General features: G+C 40.8%; 1 protein-coding gene across 4 annotated transcripts in view; it reads right to left on the bottom strand.

The window, feature by feature from the left end:
- Window positions 1-709: 709 nt before the first annotated feature.
- Window positions 710-21,244, bottom strand: part of chl1b (cell adhesion molecule L1-like b) — a 61,776-nt gene continuing 41,241 nt past the window's right edge. Inside the window, exons 11-30 of one of the 4 annotated variants that reach the window (XM_067588314.1) lie at window positions 20,778-20,918; window positions 19,761-19,872; window positions 19,297-19,463; window positions 19,051-19,216; window positions 18,808-18,932; window positions 18,348-18,449; window positions 17,829-18,026; window positions 17,541-17,611; window positions 16,528-16,750; window positions 14,816-14,931; window positions 14,361-14,565; window positions 14,104-14,226; window positions 10,724-10,903; window positions 9,477-9,506; window positions 8,516-8,587; window positions 6,348-6,455; window positions 5,981-6,142; window positions 5,453-5,584; window positions 4,424-4,496; window positions 710-2,554 (exon numbers count right to left, since the gene is read on the bottom strand). In XM_067588314.1, coding sequence (XP_067444415.1) covers window positions 2,350-2,554; window positions 4,424-4,496; window positions 5,453-5,584; window positions 5,981-6,142; window positions 6,348-6,455; window positions 8,516-8,587; window positions 9,477-9,506; window positions 10,724-10,903; window positions 14,104-14,226; window positions 14,361-14,565; window positions 14,816-14,931; window positions 16,528-16,750; window positions 17,541-17,611; window positions 17,829-18,026; window positions 18,348-18,449; window positions 18,808-18,932; window positions 19,051-19,216; window positions 19,297-19,463; window positions 19,761-19,872; window positions 20,778-20,918 — 2,711 coding nt within the window. In that variant the 3' untranslated portion in view covers window positions 710-2,349. Of the gene's footprint in view, window positions 2,555-4,423; window positions 4,497-5,452; window positions 5,585-5,616; window positions 6,143-6,167; window positions 8,588-9,476; window positions 9,507-10,723; window positions 10,904-14,103; window positions 14,227-14,360; window positions 14,566-14,815; window positions 14,932-16,527; window positions 16,751-17,540; window positions 17,612-17,828; window positions 18,027-18,347; window positions 18,450-18,807; window positions 18,933-19,050; window positions 19,217-19,296; window positions 19,464-19,760; window positions 19,873-20,777; window positions 20,919-21,244 lie in introns of those variants that run through there. The other 3 variants (XM_067588311.1, XM_067588312.1, XM_067588313.1) reach the window with 3 other exon arrangements.

The following is a 21,244-nucleotide window of genomic DNA, read 5'->3' as shown; positions in this document are numbered from 1 at the left end:
CTTAGTTGCCCAAACGATATTCCTCAAGAGAGTAGCTGTAATTCAGTTCCTCTCCAGAGTAATTGTTATGTTGCAGATTTACGCTCTGTAAGTAGCCTCCCCAACACTGATTGCATGTGTGGAAACACGTCCAGCTGTTCACATTGTTGCCAACGAGCTGAGGACATCCAATATGGCTACCAGAGGGTCCATTACCAACACCTGAAGGTCGTTTATGCGGGAGCGGAAGCCTCTAACTGCAGCAGCTCGGCCACACCACTTGCAAACCTGGCTGTATGATGAGAGTATCTGAGCCAGATGTGACCCACGCAGTGACACTCTCCACTCCCTACTATCAGCCATCAGACATGATTACAGCTCTCACTCCTTGATCCAGTGCCTGTCTGAGCCCACTCCTTTGATTTCTCATGATTCTCCCCCTGCAGCCACAGTAATCAAACAAGACGCTCAATTCAGACAGAGACTTGACCCTGGCGTGACATTTGTTAAAGTCATATCGCAAATGGGGAGCAATTTGTCAAACATGTATTTCAGAATGAATGAGGACGTTTCACCAGGTGCTGCTTTCTCTTCATGTGTATTTTACTGCTAACTGGAGGTACTGTGAAGGCAGAAAAGTGAGATTTATTCCGTCACGTATGCGTTTACTGTAACATTTACCCTCAGTGATGAATGAGACCTAACAGACAGTCAGACCATTACGCCAATGTAAGAAAGTAAAACAATTTAATGACATCAAAAAACACCAATTAACATTCTGAACATGCAATGGCTGAAGTTTTACAAAACATTGCAATTTATGTGATTGTGGTGCTAATGTTAACGTTGAACAACATGATGATTGTGTTTTGAATGGCAGTATACCTACAGCATAGTAACAGAGTAAGGCTCTCATGTTAAGACTGGTGCAACACTGACAACAGGATATTGTATCTCAGCAGAGTAGGTGGCTGTCATATATCATGCAACCAGATTACAGTAATCTGATTACATAAAGGAACGTCTATAATCCATTACAGGTACTGTGCGTTTTCTTTTTAATAGGTAACCGCCCAGTTTCACACCAGTTAATTCATTAAGGACAGTACAACTCAGGTTGGACTTGGAGACTAAATATTTATGACAGAAAGCCTGTGTTAGGAACTGGGGGTGTGGAATTTTTAAAAATTCCAGCATTGAAGCTTCACTCATACTAGGATTAAAAGTCAGGATATTTTAGTGGCTGATTTTGACTGTTCTTTTTTAACCATGTCTGCACAAGTCCACCAAAATTATGGAAGTGCAATAATAAATCACTGGAATACCACTTTAAAATCTATGTGGCTACTTGTGAATCTGAAACCTGCTTTGAAAGGAGAATTTCAGAGAAAATGCACTTGGTAAATCATTCGAAATACCAGCTATTTGCAATTGTAGGTAGCATTGTAAAATATTTTCTCTATTAGCTGTACTCAACTCTAATAGTTCATGTAATTTTAAGTCAAAAAGCTCTGAAATTTGTAATTAAATTGTGATAATTTGTTCAAGTCTACTGATTTATACTATAAGTTCTATTCATAATCAGATAAATAGTAACCTGTAATAGATTACATTTTTTGAAATATCTTCTGTATCTGGCATTGCATTGATGGGCTGTTACAGTAAGCACAGACTGAGTTTTGTGATGACTATGAAACAATGGTTCTAAATACTCATAATAACTAAATATTTCCTTCTAACATCACAGGGAGATTCATGACTCAATAATCAATGTTTATGATATGTAATGATATGTAAATTTCCTTGTTATTTTGTCAGGTATAAAACCACTGGAAAAAAATAAGTTAATAAGCAACCTTTATACACATCTTACATCATATTTAATGAATCCATTTCAAATATAAAAGGTCAGTAATAATTGCTCCAATTGAAAAATATCAACTTGATATCCCCACATATGTATTTGCGGTCTGCTACAAGATGACATCAGAGGCAAAGCTGCATATAATGATGGGTAATGGGGAGCGAAATTTTCCTACAAACAGTACTGCAGCTGAAATAATGGAAATAAACAAAGAAAATCCAAGCCCTCTAAATTGTTTGTGTAATAATAATTATAAAAAAGAAGACACTCTGCACATACAATATACACTATATATACACAGTATTTAGTAATGGTCATTCTGTTGCAACTTGACAAAACAGAACTTTATAAAATGAGGATGGCAGTGTGCAGTTGGCAATGACGCATTACATTTGACACAAAACTTGTGCTCAGTATGGATAATGTCTGTTTCCTCTGTCATTTGTTCCTCCCAGCGGGTTTAATGAAAACGGTGTCCAGGGGAGGATGAATGGCGGTTCCACTCCTCATGCCGGGGTCTGAATGGTGGCTTTGATCTCAGCTGACACCCTCTTCTCCTTTCGTCCCGCGTACTCGCCGATAAAGGAGCCATCCTCGTTGAACTGAGCGTCCTCGTCGCCGTAGTCCACCAGGCTGTCCCCGCTGTCCCCCGCTTTGATCTCTCTGCTCAGCGAGTGTTGGCTGCCCTTCAGTGGCTTCTCGTCGTTGTCGCTGCAAGAGAGGCATAGTGGATTCAGAATCACCTCATTTCACCCATGGCTTCACTCTATGGCTTATTGGAGAGGACGGGGGGCGGGGGGGGGGTGCAGGCTCGAGCTATCGCTGCCTCTACGATGAGCCTCTGTGATTGGCATTAGCGTTTACCTCTGGCTGACCAAACGGAAACAATCACACAGATGCACAAGTCGAGACAATATTACGCTTGTTGCACCATATATGCATCGGTGCATTTGACAAAGTGAATACTGATGGAGAAATGTGATATTAAACATGTAATGCAATTTGAGGAGTAAATGATATAATGTAATATGGCTGACATATCTGACCCGACACTTGATTCAAATGCTGTTTAATGATGATGCAAACTGATTAGATTTTAAATGAAATTTCACAATAATACACAACATACCTCAAATTATAAATTGTTATGCCAATAACATTATTAGGGTCGGTTAGCTGAACATATAATATTTCCCACTTGTTCTAAATGAATACTGAATTGGACTGGGAACATGTTAAAGAGAAACTGTAATGTTGTGACTGTCTCTGTTGTCAGAGATGTTACAATTAGAGAGCCAAGAATTACTCCATTTCCAGGGTGTCAGTAAACATGTTGTTAGCTTAGATGCTGTGAAGTCTGGCAGTCATTTCATTTCAGGTACAGTCTTCTTACTGAAGGATGCTACAAAAAACTGCTCATTCCCAAACACACATTTTCTCTATGTGTGCATATATATACAACAAATACAACAAAGTCACACCTACAAAATATAAAGAAATGTATGTTAAAGGAATAGACAATTTTGGAAATATTACTTTCTTGCTGAGTTAGATGAGAGGTTTGATACAGTAAATCCTTGGAGGAGAGGTATCAATCTTCTCATTTAACTCTCAACAAGAAAGTGAATATTTGATAAAGATTGTTTACCAAATAGTCAAAATATTAAATATATCGTTTGGTCCCCAAAACCTGTTATATTTGGAAGTTATGTTACAGCTTGTGGTGCTGAAGTGACTTCCTGTCTATATACTTGTTACATACTGCTACTGCTGAAGACGTTTCCAAGCAATGGATTTGCACATTACACGCTTTTAATGGTGTGACAGGATTTAGTTAATCACTAGTTTGAAACTAGCTAGTTGTTACTAAGAACGTAGGATGGACAAACTTAATAACGGATTTATGAATAGCTGCTGAAATCAAAACGACAAAGTGTAAATCCTGTCACACTCAGACACTTTTTACTTCATCACATCAGCATTTGTTGTGCCGTGCAGATCCCAGTGATTGGACAATTATACTGGAGCTCATACGGCGGCAGACTGTTATGAATTGGACCACTACAGGATTAATGAAACGTGCCCAGATATTACTGCCCTGGAGATGAGCTGCTTTCAATTACACTGATTGGTTTTAGCCTCCTGCTGTGTGCTGGGCAGCCTGCGTTTAGCTCCATCCGGACAGAAAAATGGCAGCATCTGAACAGTGCAGCGGCTCCCTTTATGATCCACTGTCTATAACAAACACTAACACAACACCATATGTAAGACCACAATGTCCTATAAAGGGATGCTATCACTATGACAACACTGATGTGTAAACAGCTCGGGGATGCTACTGCTGTTTACCACATACTTTCCAGTTACTCAACCCATCAAACGTCTTGCACAGAAGAAGTGTGAGGCTCCGCGTGAACCTCATACATGCTGGGTTGTCTTGGCAGTGAGAGGAGAAAAGTAGAGAGAATTACAGAGAGAAGAGGAAGAAGATGGAAACGACCGCTAGCAGAAGAGAAATTTATACTGTTGCACGTGAATTGCAGTTAGGTGGTGAAATAGTGCTCCGAGGGTTTCGCTTACCTGTATTCACAAAATGTGTCATCATTCATGCCCTGGGACTCCACGTCTGGGTGAAGGTCTTCTTTTTCTTTTACTGCTCGCAACATGAAGAGACAAAATCAGTGATTTACTCAAAAGACTTCTGCAAATGAAGATCACTCTGTCCCCTGACTGTTATGTTTGAACAAGTTACAGTCTCCATCCCTGATTTCCTTCACCCATTCGCTCATGAAACTTTAGTGCAACCTTTAGAAATGATAGAATGATCATTTCAAATAAATGTTGTATTAAATTTCATATAAAAATGAAGCCTGGTCTTTTATAAAACATCTTAAAACTTTATATCTAAATGTCCTTTTTATATAAATGTTAAATTCACAGTTTAAATGCAAATGTATAGTCCTATATGTGATGTTTAACAGGAACAAAACCAGACTCGGGCAAATGAGAGAATAGGTTGTCAGAACTACGGGTGATAATGAGAACTTAATGAGAAAACAAAAGGACGGAGCTGCGTCTCGCTCTTTTTTTTTTTTCTGCTGACGAGTGTAGTGATCGCTGCCCAGATGACAACCTGATGGCCATTAGCTGTGAATAATAAAGCCGATAAGGACTCTCATGTCCCCAATAGGAGGAATAACATTGAGATACCACAGAGCTTATGTCATCATTCCCTGCGCAGCAACACCATGTGCAGAATTTGCATTTTGTCTTGCTCTGGGCTGCACTTTGTTTAGACTGTCGCTGCAAAAGGTGCGTGTCGAAATAATGCAAATTTCAAACGCTGGACATAGAAATGCTCGTTTTCCTATCAACACACGAGCCCATTTTATGTATAAATTTGCATTGCAATAATTTTGTGGCCTGACGCCTGTTTAAAAAAAAACACACATATCAGCTTACATATTCTTGTAATGGCTTCTGGGATGATTGATAATTTCTTTCATAACAACAAACAGTGAAATGGAAATATAATGATACTGGAAACAGCAATTAGTATTCAAACAGGGTGATGTGTGTGTGTGTGTATGCTTGTAAGTGAGCACCTACCGGAATACTTCCCTCCTTTATTTCTGTTGACAAAGCAGGCGATCAACACAATGAGTGTGAGGAGAGCGATGGCACACATCAGGCCGATAAACCAGCCCTGGGTGGATATTCCTCCATGGATGCTGGCCAGACCTGAGGAGAACAATACCCGGTGACTTTGACACGCCTTGGTCTTTTCATCAGGACACTTGATTTAATGTTTACATCGACAAAGCCTATCTGATGCAAAGGCAGAAGGTGGCAGCGCGTGCTGGTGATGGAAACGATCCAATATTAATATTAAACAGCTAATCCGCTTGTCTAATTAATCAAGTAAGGAACGATGTACAAATATAATTCCTCTCAGTGAGTCCACACAGCTAAATTAAATCCTTGTGACACCACGGAGTACCACATGCCGCGGCTTGAGTCACCGCTCAAGGACGCGCTGGGTGCACCTCCGTTCTGTTAAATGAGAGGTCAATGAGTTCTGACGCTTATCCTTTTTTTTTTTGTTGTTGTTGTAGCTTGAGCTATTTTGGTCCTCACCTGTGGACCTGGTTGTGATAACATCTTCAAATATACTAGAATTATCAAGCCAGCGGTTAGGCATAAGGCGCACAGTGTATTCAGTCCCAGGTTCGAGCCCGTCAATGATGTGGAAGGTCTTAGATGCGTTTAAGGCCTCTGATATATTCCAGTGACCCTCACCTGTGCAGAGGGTGAATGATCAGGATGGGTTAGTACTCATGAGAACACACAGCTACTGTTATATATTGAAGATATGAATGAAAAGAAATGAAGGGCCACATTTTAGACACAACTAAGATATTAGATGCTTCACTTGCAGACTCTACTTTGACACAAAATCACTCTGCCCAGAAACTAACAAGAAAAAATGTTGATATGAGCTTACGGTTGTTCATATATGCAATATAGAACTCTGTGCGCTCTCCTCCAGATATCCAGCTGATATTTGCAAAGCTGTCACTAACAGCTGAGCTAACATTCAATAGGGCCGGGACTGAGACAAGATGAGAAAGGAGAGAAATTGGAAAGAAGGGTTAGTAAAGGACAAAGCAGCATCTAAGCCATCATGGAGGAGTTAGGAGTGTTGTCATTACACGTTGAAGGATGTTTCTCTTCACCTTCTATGAAACAGGCCAGCGTGCTCTTCTGTTTCCTAACACTATTGTAAGGAGGCATCAATTATGTCTGACAGAGGAGACATCAGGTGAATCTCTCAACAGCACACATGACAAGAGTAATGTGGATATGGAAATGGAATAACAGGTGGTGCCTGTGAAGCTAAATGAAAATCCACAGAGAGCTTGAAGGAGATGGAAAAAAACATGATATCTGAGTGTTTTATAATTCTTTTACCCTTGACGTACAGTATCACACCCACACTGGTCAGCACTAGTTTAGAGATTGTCTATTTTTTTTCTCGTTTTATTCATTAATTTTACTCTTATGTTATATTTCCTACAATTTTATCCCCCTATATGATGATCTAAATGCTGTTTCAAAGCCTTCTTCACACCACCATGGTATAATCTCAGTAGGGAAATACCAAATATCTTCATCATTTTGTGTTTAATACTTTTTGCCTAAAAACTGTCAATTATAACAACAATGAAAAATAAAACCCACCATATGTTATTATAAAGTGTAAACTCCAACTCAGGATGTTAAAACCCTCAGCTAACACAGAGGTCATGACCTCAGTGCTTCAAAGAAGGAACAGCACTGGTCAAACTCATTTCTTATCACATTTATGTTTTTTGCCTTAAAAACAAAGGTGTCAACACATTTCATGTGTACTTGGCTCCATCTAAATCAGACATATCGAGTCATGTAGCCTTTTGATGCCCAAATAGGGAAGAAAAAGAAAGTCTAATAATGTGGTGAATGATGTGCATCATTAGTATGCTTTGACAGCAGCTGTCTAAGCTAGTCAACAAAGCACAATCCACTTCATTTCCCCATGGCAAACATGCAAATCTTCTGCTGTGTCTCCAGCTCAGGTGCATTATTTGGTCAGGTGATAATTCAGCACACAAGGACACCTGCGCCTGTGCTGCCCATCCCAACTACAGGGAATGACACTCTCTGACTAATGTTGATGGATTAGTCTGCAACTATGGTAATTCCAATCATTGGAACTGCATGATGACTTCGACTGACATAGGCCCCGGCGCTAAAAATATCCTAAGGCTGGCTGCCGTGTTTTGTCACCGCGTTCCTCAGCTTGCTATTAAATGCTGCAGAAAGCAGCTGCTCACCCAGCAGGGTGCTGATGCCCTGGAAGACGCCCCTTCAAAGTCAGGAGGCTTTTTTAGAAGGAGAGGCCAGAAAATATTCTGATATAGGAGCTTTCAACAGCTTCCACTTATCCACTTATCTCAGTGTCCTGTAAATATCACCCTCCCAGTATGAGCTCACACCTCCCCTGCATGGCCCAGGAGGATGTTTCTCCTCACCATTTTCTCTCCGCTCAGATGCTGCCCCGGACAACTCCTTGTCCCAGAGCGGTGTTGCTGTTTACCCAGTTGAAGATTACATGGAAATGTCAGGTGACTGTTGGGTCAATATGCTACCGTGTACAAGGGGGACCAGGGCCCAACAAATCAATCACTGACAATTAGACATATTTGTCCCGTTCAAGTGACTGCTCTCTACAGCTACACTGTCGGGTCGGGATATAGATCTAGTATCCTAGATTTCCCGGTGGTACAGCAGGGAAATTAAAACCAGTTTTTTCATCAGTAAGCACTTGTCGTATGACAAACAATAAAATGGATCTGTTATCACTCAGTTTGTAAGCTGTAACACCACTGAATATTCCAGCCCTTGAGAACATCGACTATCAAAAAAACCCCAAAACAAAACATGAAAGTAAGTAACTAACCTACATAATGCTGTACATACGTATTTCACATTTTTGTTTTTGTCATTAATTTACTTTGAGCCAGCAGCCAAAGGAGTTATTACGTCACCTAGCAACTGCAAAACGTTCTGACAAAATGATTTGTTTGATATTTTATTATATGCTTGTTGTGTGGGGATGTGCTGCAGCTCTACCTATGGTGGAACGAGTGGGTTTGGTCACTGGGGACTTTGGAGTGCTTGGAGGTGAGGGGGAAGCTGACTTGCCTGAAAAGAAAGACAGATCTGGTGGTTATCAATTGGAGTAGAGTTTGGGGCACTACATTCTACTGTTAGCACGCATGCTATTTCCAGCTACACTCTAAAATTAGTAGCTATTCACAAGGACTATATATCTACAACAAAACATAAACTAGAGTCATAAAAATACATGTCGTGTTTATCAGCAAGGTGAGACGTGATATTTAATTTGACTTAATTTGCCTCGTAAAATCGACTTAATTTCCTTTTTTTGCACATCATTAAAAGAAAGAACGATGAATGTGTGGCGTGTCTGATGGTCCCTCTGGGTTTAGCTCTCAAAGCTTCATTTATTTCCTCAGCTTGAGTTTGACATGTTGCACTGGGTCTTCTGTTGCTAGGATAAAAGTCAATATTCGTTTACAGTCACTAATGAGCCAAGATTAATACAAATTTATAATTAGGTTACTCATTACCATTGCTATTAGAGAGGAAGCCACAAACTTTATATATGAGAAAGTTGACATTTTTCTAATGAAAGGAGGCATCAGAGTGCTCTCTGCTGATGGCAAGGGCAAACAGCAGACAAGGTCAATTATCTGCAGAGGAGCCCAGTGTTTGGAGCTTTTTAATTGTCTACAGGCAAAATATAATGTGTCCAACTGATCAAAGACTCAAAACCTGATGATTTATTCAGGCCTATTCAACAGCCACACCTGTCCACTTTTCTAAATCTAACCATGCACCAACTACCTAAAGTAATAATCATTACTGTTGAACATGTCATACCAACATACACCACATTCAAACATATATAATTCCAAAAATGAAATGTTCCTGTTATTTCAGAGCACTGTGAAATTGTATGTATAGGTATGAAATGCCACAGTATCTACATGAATACAGATCTACATACTGAGGCCGACAGTGGAAGCCAAAGTCGAAGCTGCAGGAAAAAAAAAAGAAGGAAAAGGAAGACAGAAAAAGACAGAGAGGGGGGAAAGGCATTGCATTGCTAAGCAGGCATTCACACACATTTACAATACACACTGTATGATCAAAGGTAACGCTTAAAGCAATGTACATTTTAGTGGCGTGAGAGAGAGCAATTAACAAAAACGATGCTGACATACACGTATGATGATAGTTGCCACCCATAACTTTCATGCTCAAGTCTTAATACTCTCCCACATACACACACATGTAATGGTGCCACAAAATTACAATTCAATACATAAAGAATGAGCTCTTCTCCCTGTAATCATTTTTGCTGGTATTTCAGCACGCAAATAAACAACCCCTCAGAGTCAATTAAGTTTCTCTGTGATTGTGAGGATTCCTCCGGTAAACACTAAATAATCGCTTGTATTCAACACCTGCAGTGTGTTTCGACATAAGTATTGCGCGTTTTGTTTATGCATAACACAACTTGAATGAGATACTAACTTTCTTTGCGGTGAATTAGTAGTAATGTAAAAGCGCCACCCATTTATTTATGCTGACAGCATCCTTTGCTGCAGTCCGTTTTTTTACTGACACTCAGGTAAAATCCACATGCAGTTTCATTTCCCGTCTAATCATTCATACCACTGCCCACAATCTCACAGAAGCATGACTTGAGTTTGAGGCGGCTGAGGTATGGCGTGCGGTCCTCAACAAATGATATGTAATTGAAAAGAAAAGATTACATGCTACAAGCCGGCTCATTATGATGACTTACCCACCAACTCTTTCATGATTACACAATTCACTATCAAAACCTTCAGTTTCCCCACTGCTCAAAGCAATTTTCTTTCTTTGCTGATTGTTTCATAGCTCGCGCTCTCCGTCCAATCAATAAGCACTTGCTCTCTCATGACAGTGACAAATGAAAACCTCCACTACACCCATATGAAATTGTTTATCCACAAAAATTACTTACATGGAGATATGAAAAGCTTGGCTGCCCAGGCATATATCATATTTCGCCCGTTCAATGCTATTTTGAAATAGTGAAATGGCTTTGTCACCTACTTCACTTAGCCTGAATTCTACAGAGCCAATTCTGTTCTTCAAAGCTCATCTGTGTTCTCATTGTCTCTCCTAGACAGCAGCACACTCACCAACCAACACCCACACACTAGTTTATCCAGTCAATTGCTTTCTGGACCCTCCATCACTCACTTCCTTCTAAGGTGGTGGTGCACTCCTCGCTGACAACCGGTCCGCAGCCCACCGTGGTGCAGGAGCGCAGGTAGAACTTGTATTTGCTTACAGGCTCCAAGTCACGCAGAATCCACTTGGTGGTGTCGGGATTGCTGATATCTACTGTCTGCAGTGGCCCCACTTCTTCTGTGTCGTTGACTAAATATAAAAATGGAAAAAGAAAGTTAAAACTTTAGATTACAGCTCGAGCTTTCTCTAGGTCTTTTTACACTGAGAAAGGGTTGAACAGGGGATGATTTTATAGACCTCACACCCTGTGCTTATACTGTAATAAACGACCAGTGTAATGCTTTGTCCTGATGGTAGTGTACTGTCTCCAAAAGGTATAAAGGTATGGCCATTTTACTGTTACCTTGCTCATACCCTGTAACTAAACTGTATTCGCAGTGACAAAGGGGTGACAAATGACTGCTTTATTTTACAGTCTGCATTCCCTGCACTTACAATCGTGTTACATACAAATTTGTATTAGTGTTTGTGTCTACCTGCAGGTGGAACTTAGCTAGTAGCTAAATCTACAAAACATTAGGGTTATGGGTTAGGGTTAGGGTTCACTTTTTAAGAGATTCATGTTTCTGTACATAGTCCCTGACAAATAAATGTGATATTCATTTCATATTTATTTGTTTATCATATGTAACCTAATGTGTCACCAAAAGGTTGTAAATTAATGGTTACAAGTGATTCATGTACTTTGTCACACACAAAGATGTTAAACTTTCAGCACTCTGTTTTGGAGCCAAAAACTCTCCAACCATTGCCCTTTCCAGATACCTCAGACTGAGTAGCACAAGACATTTCAGCGATGTCAAAGAAATCAAATGTCACTTGTCATTTTGTTTTGCGCATTTGCTTTTTTTTTTGCTTGAGAAGAAGACAACTTGTAATTTTGGCTTAACAATTTTATTTGAATTGAACAAATAGATGACATCTTCACATTTACCACTTGAATTTCTTTGTGCTGTTGTTGTCTGCACTCTGTCTACATTGTGATCTGAGCTCATTTTTCACTACGTAAAGCAGCCCAGCAGGTAGAGAGGTGGCATTTATGTTCTTTATAACAAAAACAAACACAGCAGGTGCTGAGGTGACCTTTGCTGTGAAAGAGGCGCTATGTCTCTCTGGTAGGAGGCAACAGAAACAATGACAAGTATGTATTGGTCTGGTTCTCTGCCTGGACACCGCCCACTGTTATCAGTTATCACATTTTTTATTTTTTCTAGGGACAGGAATGATCCATTTTTAGTAAATTATGCAATCCAGGCTGCTATAGAGAAGAGGCCAAAAGCATCATGTTTCTACCCTCGGTGGAAGGATACTTTCTCACCAACCCGGAAACACTCGTGCCTGACAGCTGGTGCATATGATCCTATAGAGTGAACTGGCTGAAGGCTGCAGACTTTGGCTCTTCCACTGACTTCAGACAATATTTGTACTGGGCCAAATATGGTTGGCCTTGTGTAGTGTGAAACAGACCAAGAGTCAAATTGAAGTGAGTTTAATGAGAAGAAAAACAGAATGAATTGGAGCCAAGGTCACTTTAAACTCCCCTTTAGGTAGAAATTTTAGATCAGTGCACTTTTGAACTCCACTTGGTCCACTCTTAATATGTTGCTCTGCAGTAACTCTAATACAAAATGGTCAGAAGTGTCCAAAAATGTGCCTGGAACAATCTGCATGAATATACAATTGCAAATAAAGTGAAATTATTCATTGTTTGGTTTAAAAATACATTTCAAGTCATGTACTTATAAATGTGTTCATGCTGAATGCACTGGAAAAATAGGAAAGATATTTTGAAGTGACAGAATGGATTGAGTGTGAGCCCTAATCTTCGCTTTTCTGACACACTTATATTTGCCCTGTCAAGTGTGACTAACTTTCTGAGAGGTAAGCAGACTAGTTGTTTAGTCTATACTGGCCCAGTCTGCCCGAGGCTTTGGAGTGGCTGAGCAGTTCTTTAAGGCAGCGTGACCAAACCACCTACTCAATGGCGAGGGAAACTTTGGCATACATTCAGCCTTTACATTTAGAAATTGAAGTGGTTTATAAAAGAATTCTAACTTAAAATATGCTGTAAACCATGTTGCTTCCTGAAAATGTTAAAAATTAAAATATTCTTGTCTGTATGAGTTTATTGATCTGCTATTATTAACACTAGCAAGTGTACTGGTAGAGGAAAAACCTCCATCATGTCCACATCTACTGTATGTATCCTACATATCTATCATCAGTTTCACTGACCTTCCTCGTTGACAACTTGATACATGTTAGTTTAACTGTTTAAACACTCTCATATTCCTGTGTGGTCAGTGTGCTAAACAATGTGACAATCAGCCTTTTTATGAAAACCTGTGAGATGTGAAGCTATTAAAGGCTGCTGATGGGTGTAGCCCTAAAACAGCTGTGCTGCACCTTGAGATTCCACTTGTGTCACTGATGATACGCTGACAGCTGGCTGCATTATCCTCAAAATTTCGCACATGACTTCCTTCAAGGGGACTTCAAAAAAAGTCACACTTCAAAGAGTCCATCAGCTTTATTGCTGTGGCACAATGAAAATGTCCTCTCCTGAAATACGCTATGACATTTGGCCCTCTTGTGCCACTGTCAAATCAAACTCAATTAGCCGGGAAATGTGGCACTAAGACGTTGTTGGAAGTTAGTCGTTAGCTTCGTTCTGACTTTAGTTTAAGGACAGCAAAATGTGCGCACATGAGGGAAGTGTTCAGTGACGTTATCCTCTGGGACTCTGAGCTATAGTGAAGATGTCCCCTGTGGACAGGATGGGGTCAGTAAAAGTAGACCCAAACAGACTGTGACACAGTGGCCTTGGTCAGCACTAGCCAAGCCATGATCATGACACACAGGCTAGCAGACATCACCCTGACATGTTTCCTATACACATGCTCTGACCTCACTATGACCCCAGCCCTATTAGAGCAGCACAATGGTTTTCCTTTCCTTGCTGAGGATCATGGGTTAGACAATCACCAGCAGGCCAAAGATCCACCTCCTTTCTCACCCGATACGCTCCTGAAGTACTGCACATACTCGTCTGTATCAATACAGAACAATTCAATATGGAGGAAGAGGCTGTGCATTTAAAACAGTGAGGCTATTCATGACTGAGACACTGTTTCCAAATTGAAATATATGGCCTGTGCGTTTCTGTGTACACTTAATTTCCTTTTTCTTAAGAGGGTGCAAGCTGAAAAAGGAACAGAGGGATGTAAACACTATTAAACACAGGAAAAAAACAATATCTTCTTGTGGCAGGAAGGAGGCATCACCATTATATCTGAGTTACTATAAGTATGAGGAGAGTGGATACGTACTCAGCTGATACTCAAGGAAGTACCCGGTGAGAATGCCATTAGGCTCCAATGGCGGGGCCCAGACCAGAGAGACAGTGTGCTTCTGTACATCTGTGACCCTGAAAACAGGATTTTTCTCAGGGACTGTGGGGGCAAAAAAAAGGTAATACACACAGTAAGCAGTCAAATTCTGCAACCCAGTTTCCTTGGCTATTATTAGATTTTCTCTTCAGTAGTTGTGAATCAATATACTGCATGCTGTTTTTCCACAATCCTACCTCCCTCTGGGGTTTTGAAGTTGACGGGATGGCTGCCGGGGCCGTTGCCCCGCCCGTTGAAGGTCATGACGATGAGGCTGTACTCAGAGAAGGGTGTTATTCCCGGTACCGTAGCGTGGTTCCGGTCCCCGGGGAACATCAGTGTGTGTTTCTCTCCGTGGCTTTTCTTTGAATCCGCCAGACTGCGTAGACGCCACCAGTTTATCTACATCATAGAAGAGACACACAGCGCCATTCTAAGCAGAGAGATCAAACTTTACAGATCATACATATGTATATGTGAAAGAATGCTGAATGATTTATTATGTTTTTTGCTGGTGGTCTGTTCAGGAAAACATTGAGCTGGCCGAGTAAAGGAGACAGAGTAGGGTGAGAGAAGCAAACGTTTAGAGCAAGGTCAGGGCCATTCCTTTTAAACTGTGTCTAAAAGCAAAGGTCTGTTTTTGAGGTATTACCCTGTAGCCTCCCAGATGTCCATGTAACTTGTCCTTGTGTACAGGCATCCAGCTAACCTTGACCATTGAGCTGTTCATCACCTCCACAGCTACATCATCAGGTGCAGCAGAGGGAACTGCAAAGGCAAACACATATTAGAATCTACAGCATGCTGCAAGTAAGAAAAGGAGAAACAGAGCCAGAGCCAAGATTTGTAACTTCGACAGACCAGTTTGAGTTATCATGACAAAAACTCAATCTGAAATATTTATGCTGAACTATTTCAGAAATAAAAGCAGATAAAATATCAAAAAACTACACTAACTAGCTACATAACCAGCACATGATCACAGGGCTGATCCTAAAAAAAGGATTCTACCTCATTGAACAGTTAAAGGAGCTAAAGGGGTCATATACTATATTTCCTAACACCACATTTGACACAAATGAGAGAGGGGTCATGACCTGAGGTGACCTCCTCGGGGCAAGTCCAGAAGAAAGCTAAACACAGGACATACAGAAGGTTTCTGTGCTTTTCTCTTGGAAAAGTCTAATTGTTACAGCACATAACCTCGAAACTCCAAGTCCAAGTCAAACTCAGAGTATAAAACATCTCAACGAAATTACAAAGCTTGCAAGTCCACCTGAATAATGCAGGTTACAATATCAAAGTTAAGCAGAGAGGGAAAAAAATGATTTTAATTAAACCACATATTAAAAAAACTGCAAAGCGACACTGGCTACTTTGACAACTCAAAATTGCAGTAAGTGGAAACTTTGTGAATCTATATACCTAGAAACTATTTAAGTTTATGACAGTAGAAGCAGCAGAAAAGTTTTCTCAACAAAATTTGATTTTGCCTTAACAGAAAATCTATGATATCTCTGTTTTGAGGTACAGGCTTCTTCTTCTTCTTTGTATATCTGAATATCTGAATATCAATGTTGTGAACAATGTTGTTTTTTATGTTGCATTACTGATTTTTTTGCTCATTTGGGGTTAGACAATCTTATGCTGCATCAAGCTGAATAACACAACCTCTGACATATTATGGCCTTACAAAATTGTTAAGGCAAACAGTTGCTTATTTACACACCAGACACAGCAGAAGGGGAGCAACATTAAAGCAAGACTAGGTTTGCTAAACAGTGGCCACTGTGGCCAACAGTGGCAATTACAGGATAATGAAACCTTTATCTGTGACATGCTGAAATGCAGAGTAGGCAACTGTACAAGTAGAGAGCAGTCTCCGATATATATACACAATATGTTTATATAATATATTCTTTCAGAAATGACATAGTCTCACTTTAACATTCATTTGGAGTTGTGTTTCTGGGCATTGATGATTGGAAGTCTAATATTCCCTCAGCACTGTTGTAGTCTCCACCTCAACTCCTGCTAGGAATATCTGTCTTTAGCTTCTCTATTCTAGCTCGCTGCTAACTTTGTCAGCGGTTTGGTGTTGGGCAAGTGTACAGTGGGTTTATCAGAACTTTTTTTTTAATGAAAACAGTTGCCTGTTGTTGCTGGAAATTAAGGAGATAAAACCAAAACAGTGAATTAAAGCCCAGCTTCATAAAGCTGAGAGGAGCTGCAGAGTTAGGTCATAATTCTCTGAGGGTTTGTCATTACAAGCGATGCCTTCCACATTACAGTAATTTGATCCATGGCTGATAAAAAATACTAATTAGTTCAGCATTAAACTAAATGAAAAGAATCAATACTCACAGTCTTCTCCAGAGTAGCCGGTCACTATTTTTGGCTCTGGGCCCCAGCCCTGGTGGTTCCTGGCTTGGATCTTGATCTCGTAGGGCACAAAGGTAGGAGTGTTCTTCACCACAAATGAGTGTCTCTTCACTATGTGTTCCTTCCAGTCCTCCTCCAAGTCTTGTCGTCTGTAACTCACCTTATACTCCAGACCGGGACCGTTGTGTTCAATCGGCAACAAGGGCTGAAAGATGGAAGAAAGAAAGCGAAAATGAAAAGGAAGAACAATGGTGTGGAGGGTTTCATAGAGACTTTCACAATTGCATAAGACGCTTCTTGTATTTCATCGCTCAATGTCACTGGCTCTGTGGGATTAAAATGACAAGCTAGCCCAGTGAACTGTGCTTGGTACACTGGCAGTGTTTTATCCTGCTATCTGGTAAAACAATGGAACAATTGACCTGGTCTAGCAGCGAGGCTTTTCTTTGATATAGCTAAGACATTGTAGATGAAAAGATTTATCTCCTCACAGAAGTCAGCCCGTGAGAAATAAAACGAGATACCATTATCCACAAAAGCAAATCATTAACAGTGGGAGAGCTCGTGAATCCAGGATTCAGGGGCTACGTTACCACGACAGGGCAAGCAGATAATAAGTAAAGGAGAGATTCATCTTTCTACAATAAAGCAGAATATATTACTGTATGTGTTAAAAGAAAATGTTCCTTTTCATAACTTTCTCTTTCTAATCAAAGCAGCTAAATGAGAAGCTTTCAATAGAAACTCATTCAGAGTGATACCAGAAAATGGCTCTGAGCCCTTGAATGAAATATCAAAAGTGGGCCATTTCTATTTCCTAAATTTCTATTGATAATTCCTTATGAAACATTGATAAAACTTATTCTCTGTTCTCTTACAGTAATTCTTTGACTTCCAAAAACTGTAGCAGATGTGAATAATTCACTATGTAAAGGTAGCCCACATTACAGAATTTGCAGTAAGACGATAGTAAAAGCCTAAACTCTATTTCTTACCTCCCAGTTTATATCCATTTCATGTGGCAAATGACCTTCAATTTTGATATTTTCAGGGTTCTTGTCAGGGGCTGTGGAAAAGAAGGAATATAGATTTTGTCTGCATTGTTAGTGGAAGAAATCTCCAGTGAAATAGGCACATAAGAGAGCAGATTTTCAACAAGAGTGGAATCAATTATGTAGCAGGTCTGAGTGTTTTAAAGTTCACAGAGCAGCAGTGTTGGTAGCTCAAGTGGCCTGGAGGACTTTAACAAAAAGTATAAACAATGAAAGGAGGACGCCTCAGACCTGAAGGGGGGGTCTTGTATCTCTCTGTGGGCTCGCTGCGAGGACCCCTCCCTACAGCATTAACAGCAGACACACGGAAGCGATAGTCGACGTGTCCGTGGAGTTTGAGGATGGCCGAGCCGTGGTTCCCAGGTACTCTGAGCAGCTCCTTCCAGTTTCCTGGCTCCCACTGGCTTTCTTCATACTCGATAATAAACTCTGTTGACAGGCAGAAAGACAATCAGAGTAGTCCCTCACCACTATGGTTCTTGCCAAAGGATTGCTTATCTAACCACCAGCTGTGCAGAAAACTCCTCAAACCCTGCTCTGGGCTTGTATATTCCTCAGAGAGATTAATCATAATTCATGCTTGGATGAATCAATAATAGATTCATATTGTACAAGATGGTATCAAACAAATGTATTTACATGCAGAATGATGCCCAAAAATGTGCATGTCATATTAATACCACAGACTGGTAGATGCACTGACTCAGTATGTCCTGTATGACACCTGCACACATGGATGCTCCTTTTTACCTGTGGTTGAGCTATTGTGATCGTCCCCAGGGATCCATTTCAGTTTCACACTTTTGCTTTTGTGTTCAGACAGTACCAAGTTCTCAGGTGCATCAGGGACATCTGAAAACCATCACAACAACATAGCTTTGGAAAATCACAGAAACATCAATCTCTGCAACAAAAAAAGGCCAAGGGAGCAAATGTTCAATCAAATCGTCCCGAGAGCCAGAGGATGTGGAACGGGCTGCATGGCTGCATAGGCTACCACAGTTTCTTTTAGATCTGGAGTCAACAGTATCTTTCAGGGCTATTCTGAGACACAACAGTTCGCTAATAAAGTCACGGTTTGCATGTTCACGCTCTGCTCTGGCCTCCTGACATATTGATCTGTCCATGAATGTGTCATACATTAATGTAGCATCAGAGGTCTCTGATCCTTTTGGATCCGAGCAGAAATATTGTTCATATGTTGGCTTACCTAACACCATGAGCAACACTGAGGCTCTGGCTTGGTCCACTGGAGTTCTTGCCACACATGTGTAGATACCCTGATCCCTGTGGCTTACATTGATGATCTGAAGGATACCGTCCTCCACAAAGTATCTGTTGACAGAAAGACAGAGACGCAATATTGATTGACAAAACTGAAAATTAAAATGACTTTGCAGCTGAAAGTAAGTCTGCAATGTTGTGAAAAATATAATGAAATCCAGTATCCTACCTTGAATTCTCAGTGTAGTTGAGGGCTATCTCCATATCATCTTTTTCCCACAGGAGCTCAAAGTCGTTGCTGAAGGACTTGTCGTACTCTGCCAGGCATGAGAGCTGGGCCGTGGTACCTATTAAGATCTTCAGGTCCTCCGGGGCCACAGCTATTCTAGTGGGATCTTCCATAGGCAGGACTGTATTAGTTACTTTTCAAGGACTGAGAGCCTCAGCAAACAATTTTACAGGTACAACTGTTTACCTTTTACATAGAGCATGGCATCAATGGCAGACGACCCCTCTGTGTTCTTGGCATAACACGTATACTGTCCTGTGTCGTCTTTTTCTACGCTGTAAATCTCCAACGACCCGTTGTCATGAACAGCAAACCTCGGTCCCTCCACGGATTCAGAAGAGTCATCCCTGCTCCTGTTAAACATTCAGAAAATAAAAGCCATTTAAGTCTCAAAGTTCACTCAGGTCAAATTAAATATGAACACCTCAGCGGTCTAAAGGGATAAACATCGCACTGTGGCAGGAAAGATGAAATAAAAGTTGCTGAATAGAACATTAGTGTTGAGTGATGGGGGTTATTTTGGCGTGTTTTAAAGAAACAGCAGGTTCACAGATGAAGAAACAATGTACAGGAGGGCTGTATGCACTGACCAGTTGAGATCTACTGCTCTCTACTGGTGTGAGGGAGACAGGAACAAACTGTACACTTACCAAGTGATAGTAGATGGGGGAGAGCTGAAGACCTTGCAGTGCATAATCACTCCCTTACCCTCGATAGCAGAGTAATCCCTCCCCTCTTTGGTCAAAATCATGGGGGGCAGATCTGCAAAGACCGGCAGTAGATTGGAGTCATCAGTCTGAGGTTGTTAGGAAAACAGTAGACACCCTAATGCTGCCATGGAGGAAACAAGGTGTGGCCCTGAACTACTGTACTACAGATAGATCAGGTTTGCAGTTTAAAACCAAATAAAACTAGAATGGGATGAGCCAGAACATAGTGAGTTAAATGAGGTGAAAATACTGTTGCCTTTGCTGTGCATTAACTGCAGGCTCCTTTGTGTAAAAAATGATTCAGCTGTCAGGTTGTCAGAAATACATGAATGTGAAAATCAAATCAAAGAAGAAAACAATGAAATAATGAGTTAGCCGAGCGCATGCACCTTATCAGTTGTAGCCAAAGCCTCCCATTAAAATGGTCTGTCTCTCCTAATTGTTTACAAAGGAAGCAGCTGGGACTTAGCATTCAGACACTGTCCAGCTTTATTAACTCCTGTGTCACCAAGAACAAATTCCCCACATCTGTGCAAAGCAACATTCTGTCTTTCGTTTTTTTAATCTGCGCTTGTAAAGCAGCACATGTTTGTCTTATGGCACTGAAATCAGTATGGAACTGGGGGGAACTTGTTAGCATATAAATGGCAGTGAACAAGGCTTGTTGCTCCACAGGGAGAGCAGCTAGCCTCAATGAAGGAGTACAGTTTGCAGACAGCCCTCCTTCCCTTGGCTCCTCGCTGCTTTATGGGCATATGCCGACATCAGCGCCAGCTCTCTACCCTGACACATCACTCAGCGGTCTCCCAAAACTCACTGCAAAGTCTAACACTTGCTAACACTGTGAAACAAATACTTTTTATAACAAATCCATGGTTGTGTTTCCATGTGCTTGATAAGAACATGATGGTTTTGATGAGAATCACAGCTCACAGACCTAAAATCTGTCTCACTTACCCATAATCATGATGTTAGCATTGGACAGAAGGCTTCCGTGTCTGTTGGAGGCTTCACACTGATAGACTGCACTGTCAGATGCTTGGGCATTGCGCAAAGTGATTGTGTCGCCAAAAACCTTCCTGTTGGCTGCAGGGGCCTCTGCAACAGATCAAAGATCAGTTCAACAAAACATCAGTGTTCAAGGTATTATTCATGCTGCAATACCATTTTTACATTTAAGATAAATAATTATATAAAATATAAAGTAATATAAATTGGTATAGACTTGAATCCCCCCAGATTTGATGATTCAAACCTTCACTTGGCTACTACAGGTTGACTGCACCTCCCTTTCTGGCTCCTTCTCCCACAGTTTCTCCTCATTTCCAAGCTAATAACCTATCACTTCCAACTTCCTTGACCTCCAGTCCTCCATCTTCCCCTGGTTTGTAAACAGGTTTTTTTCCAAACCAGGTTCCTGCATA

This window comes from Thunnus thynnus, chromosome 4 (assembly GCF_963924715.1).
Source record: "Thunnus thynnus chromosome 4, fThuThy2.1, whole genome shotgun sequence".
Taxonomy (NCBI): Eukaryota; Metazoa; Chordata; class Actinopteri; order Scombriformes; family Scombridae; genus Thunnus; species Thunnus thynnus.
Note: the sequence above shows the minus strand (reverse complement) of the source record. Positions and strands in the feature narration are given on the sequence as shown.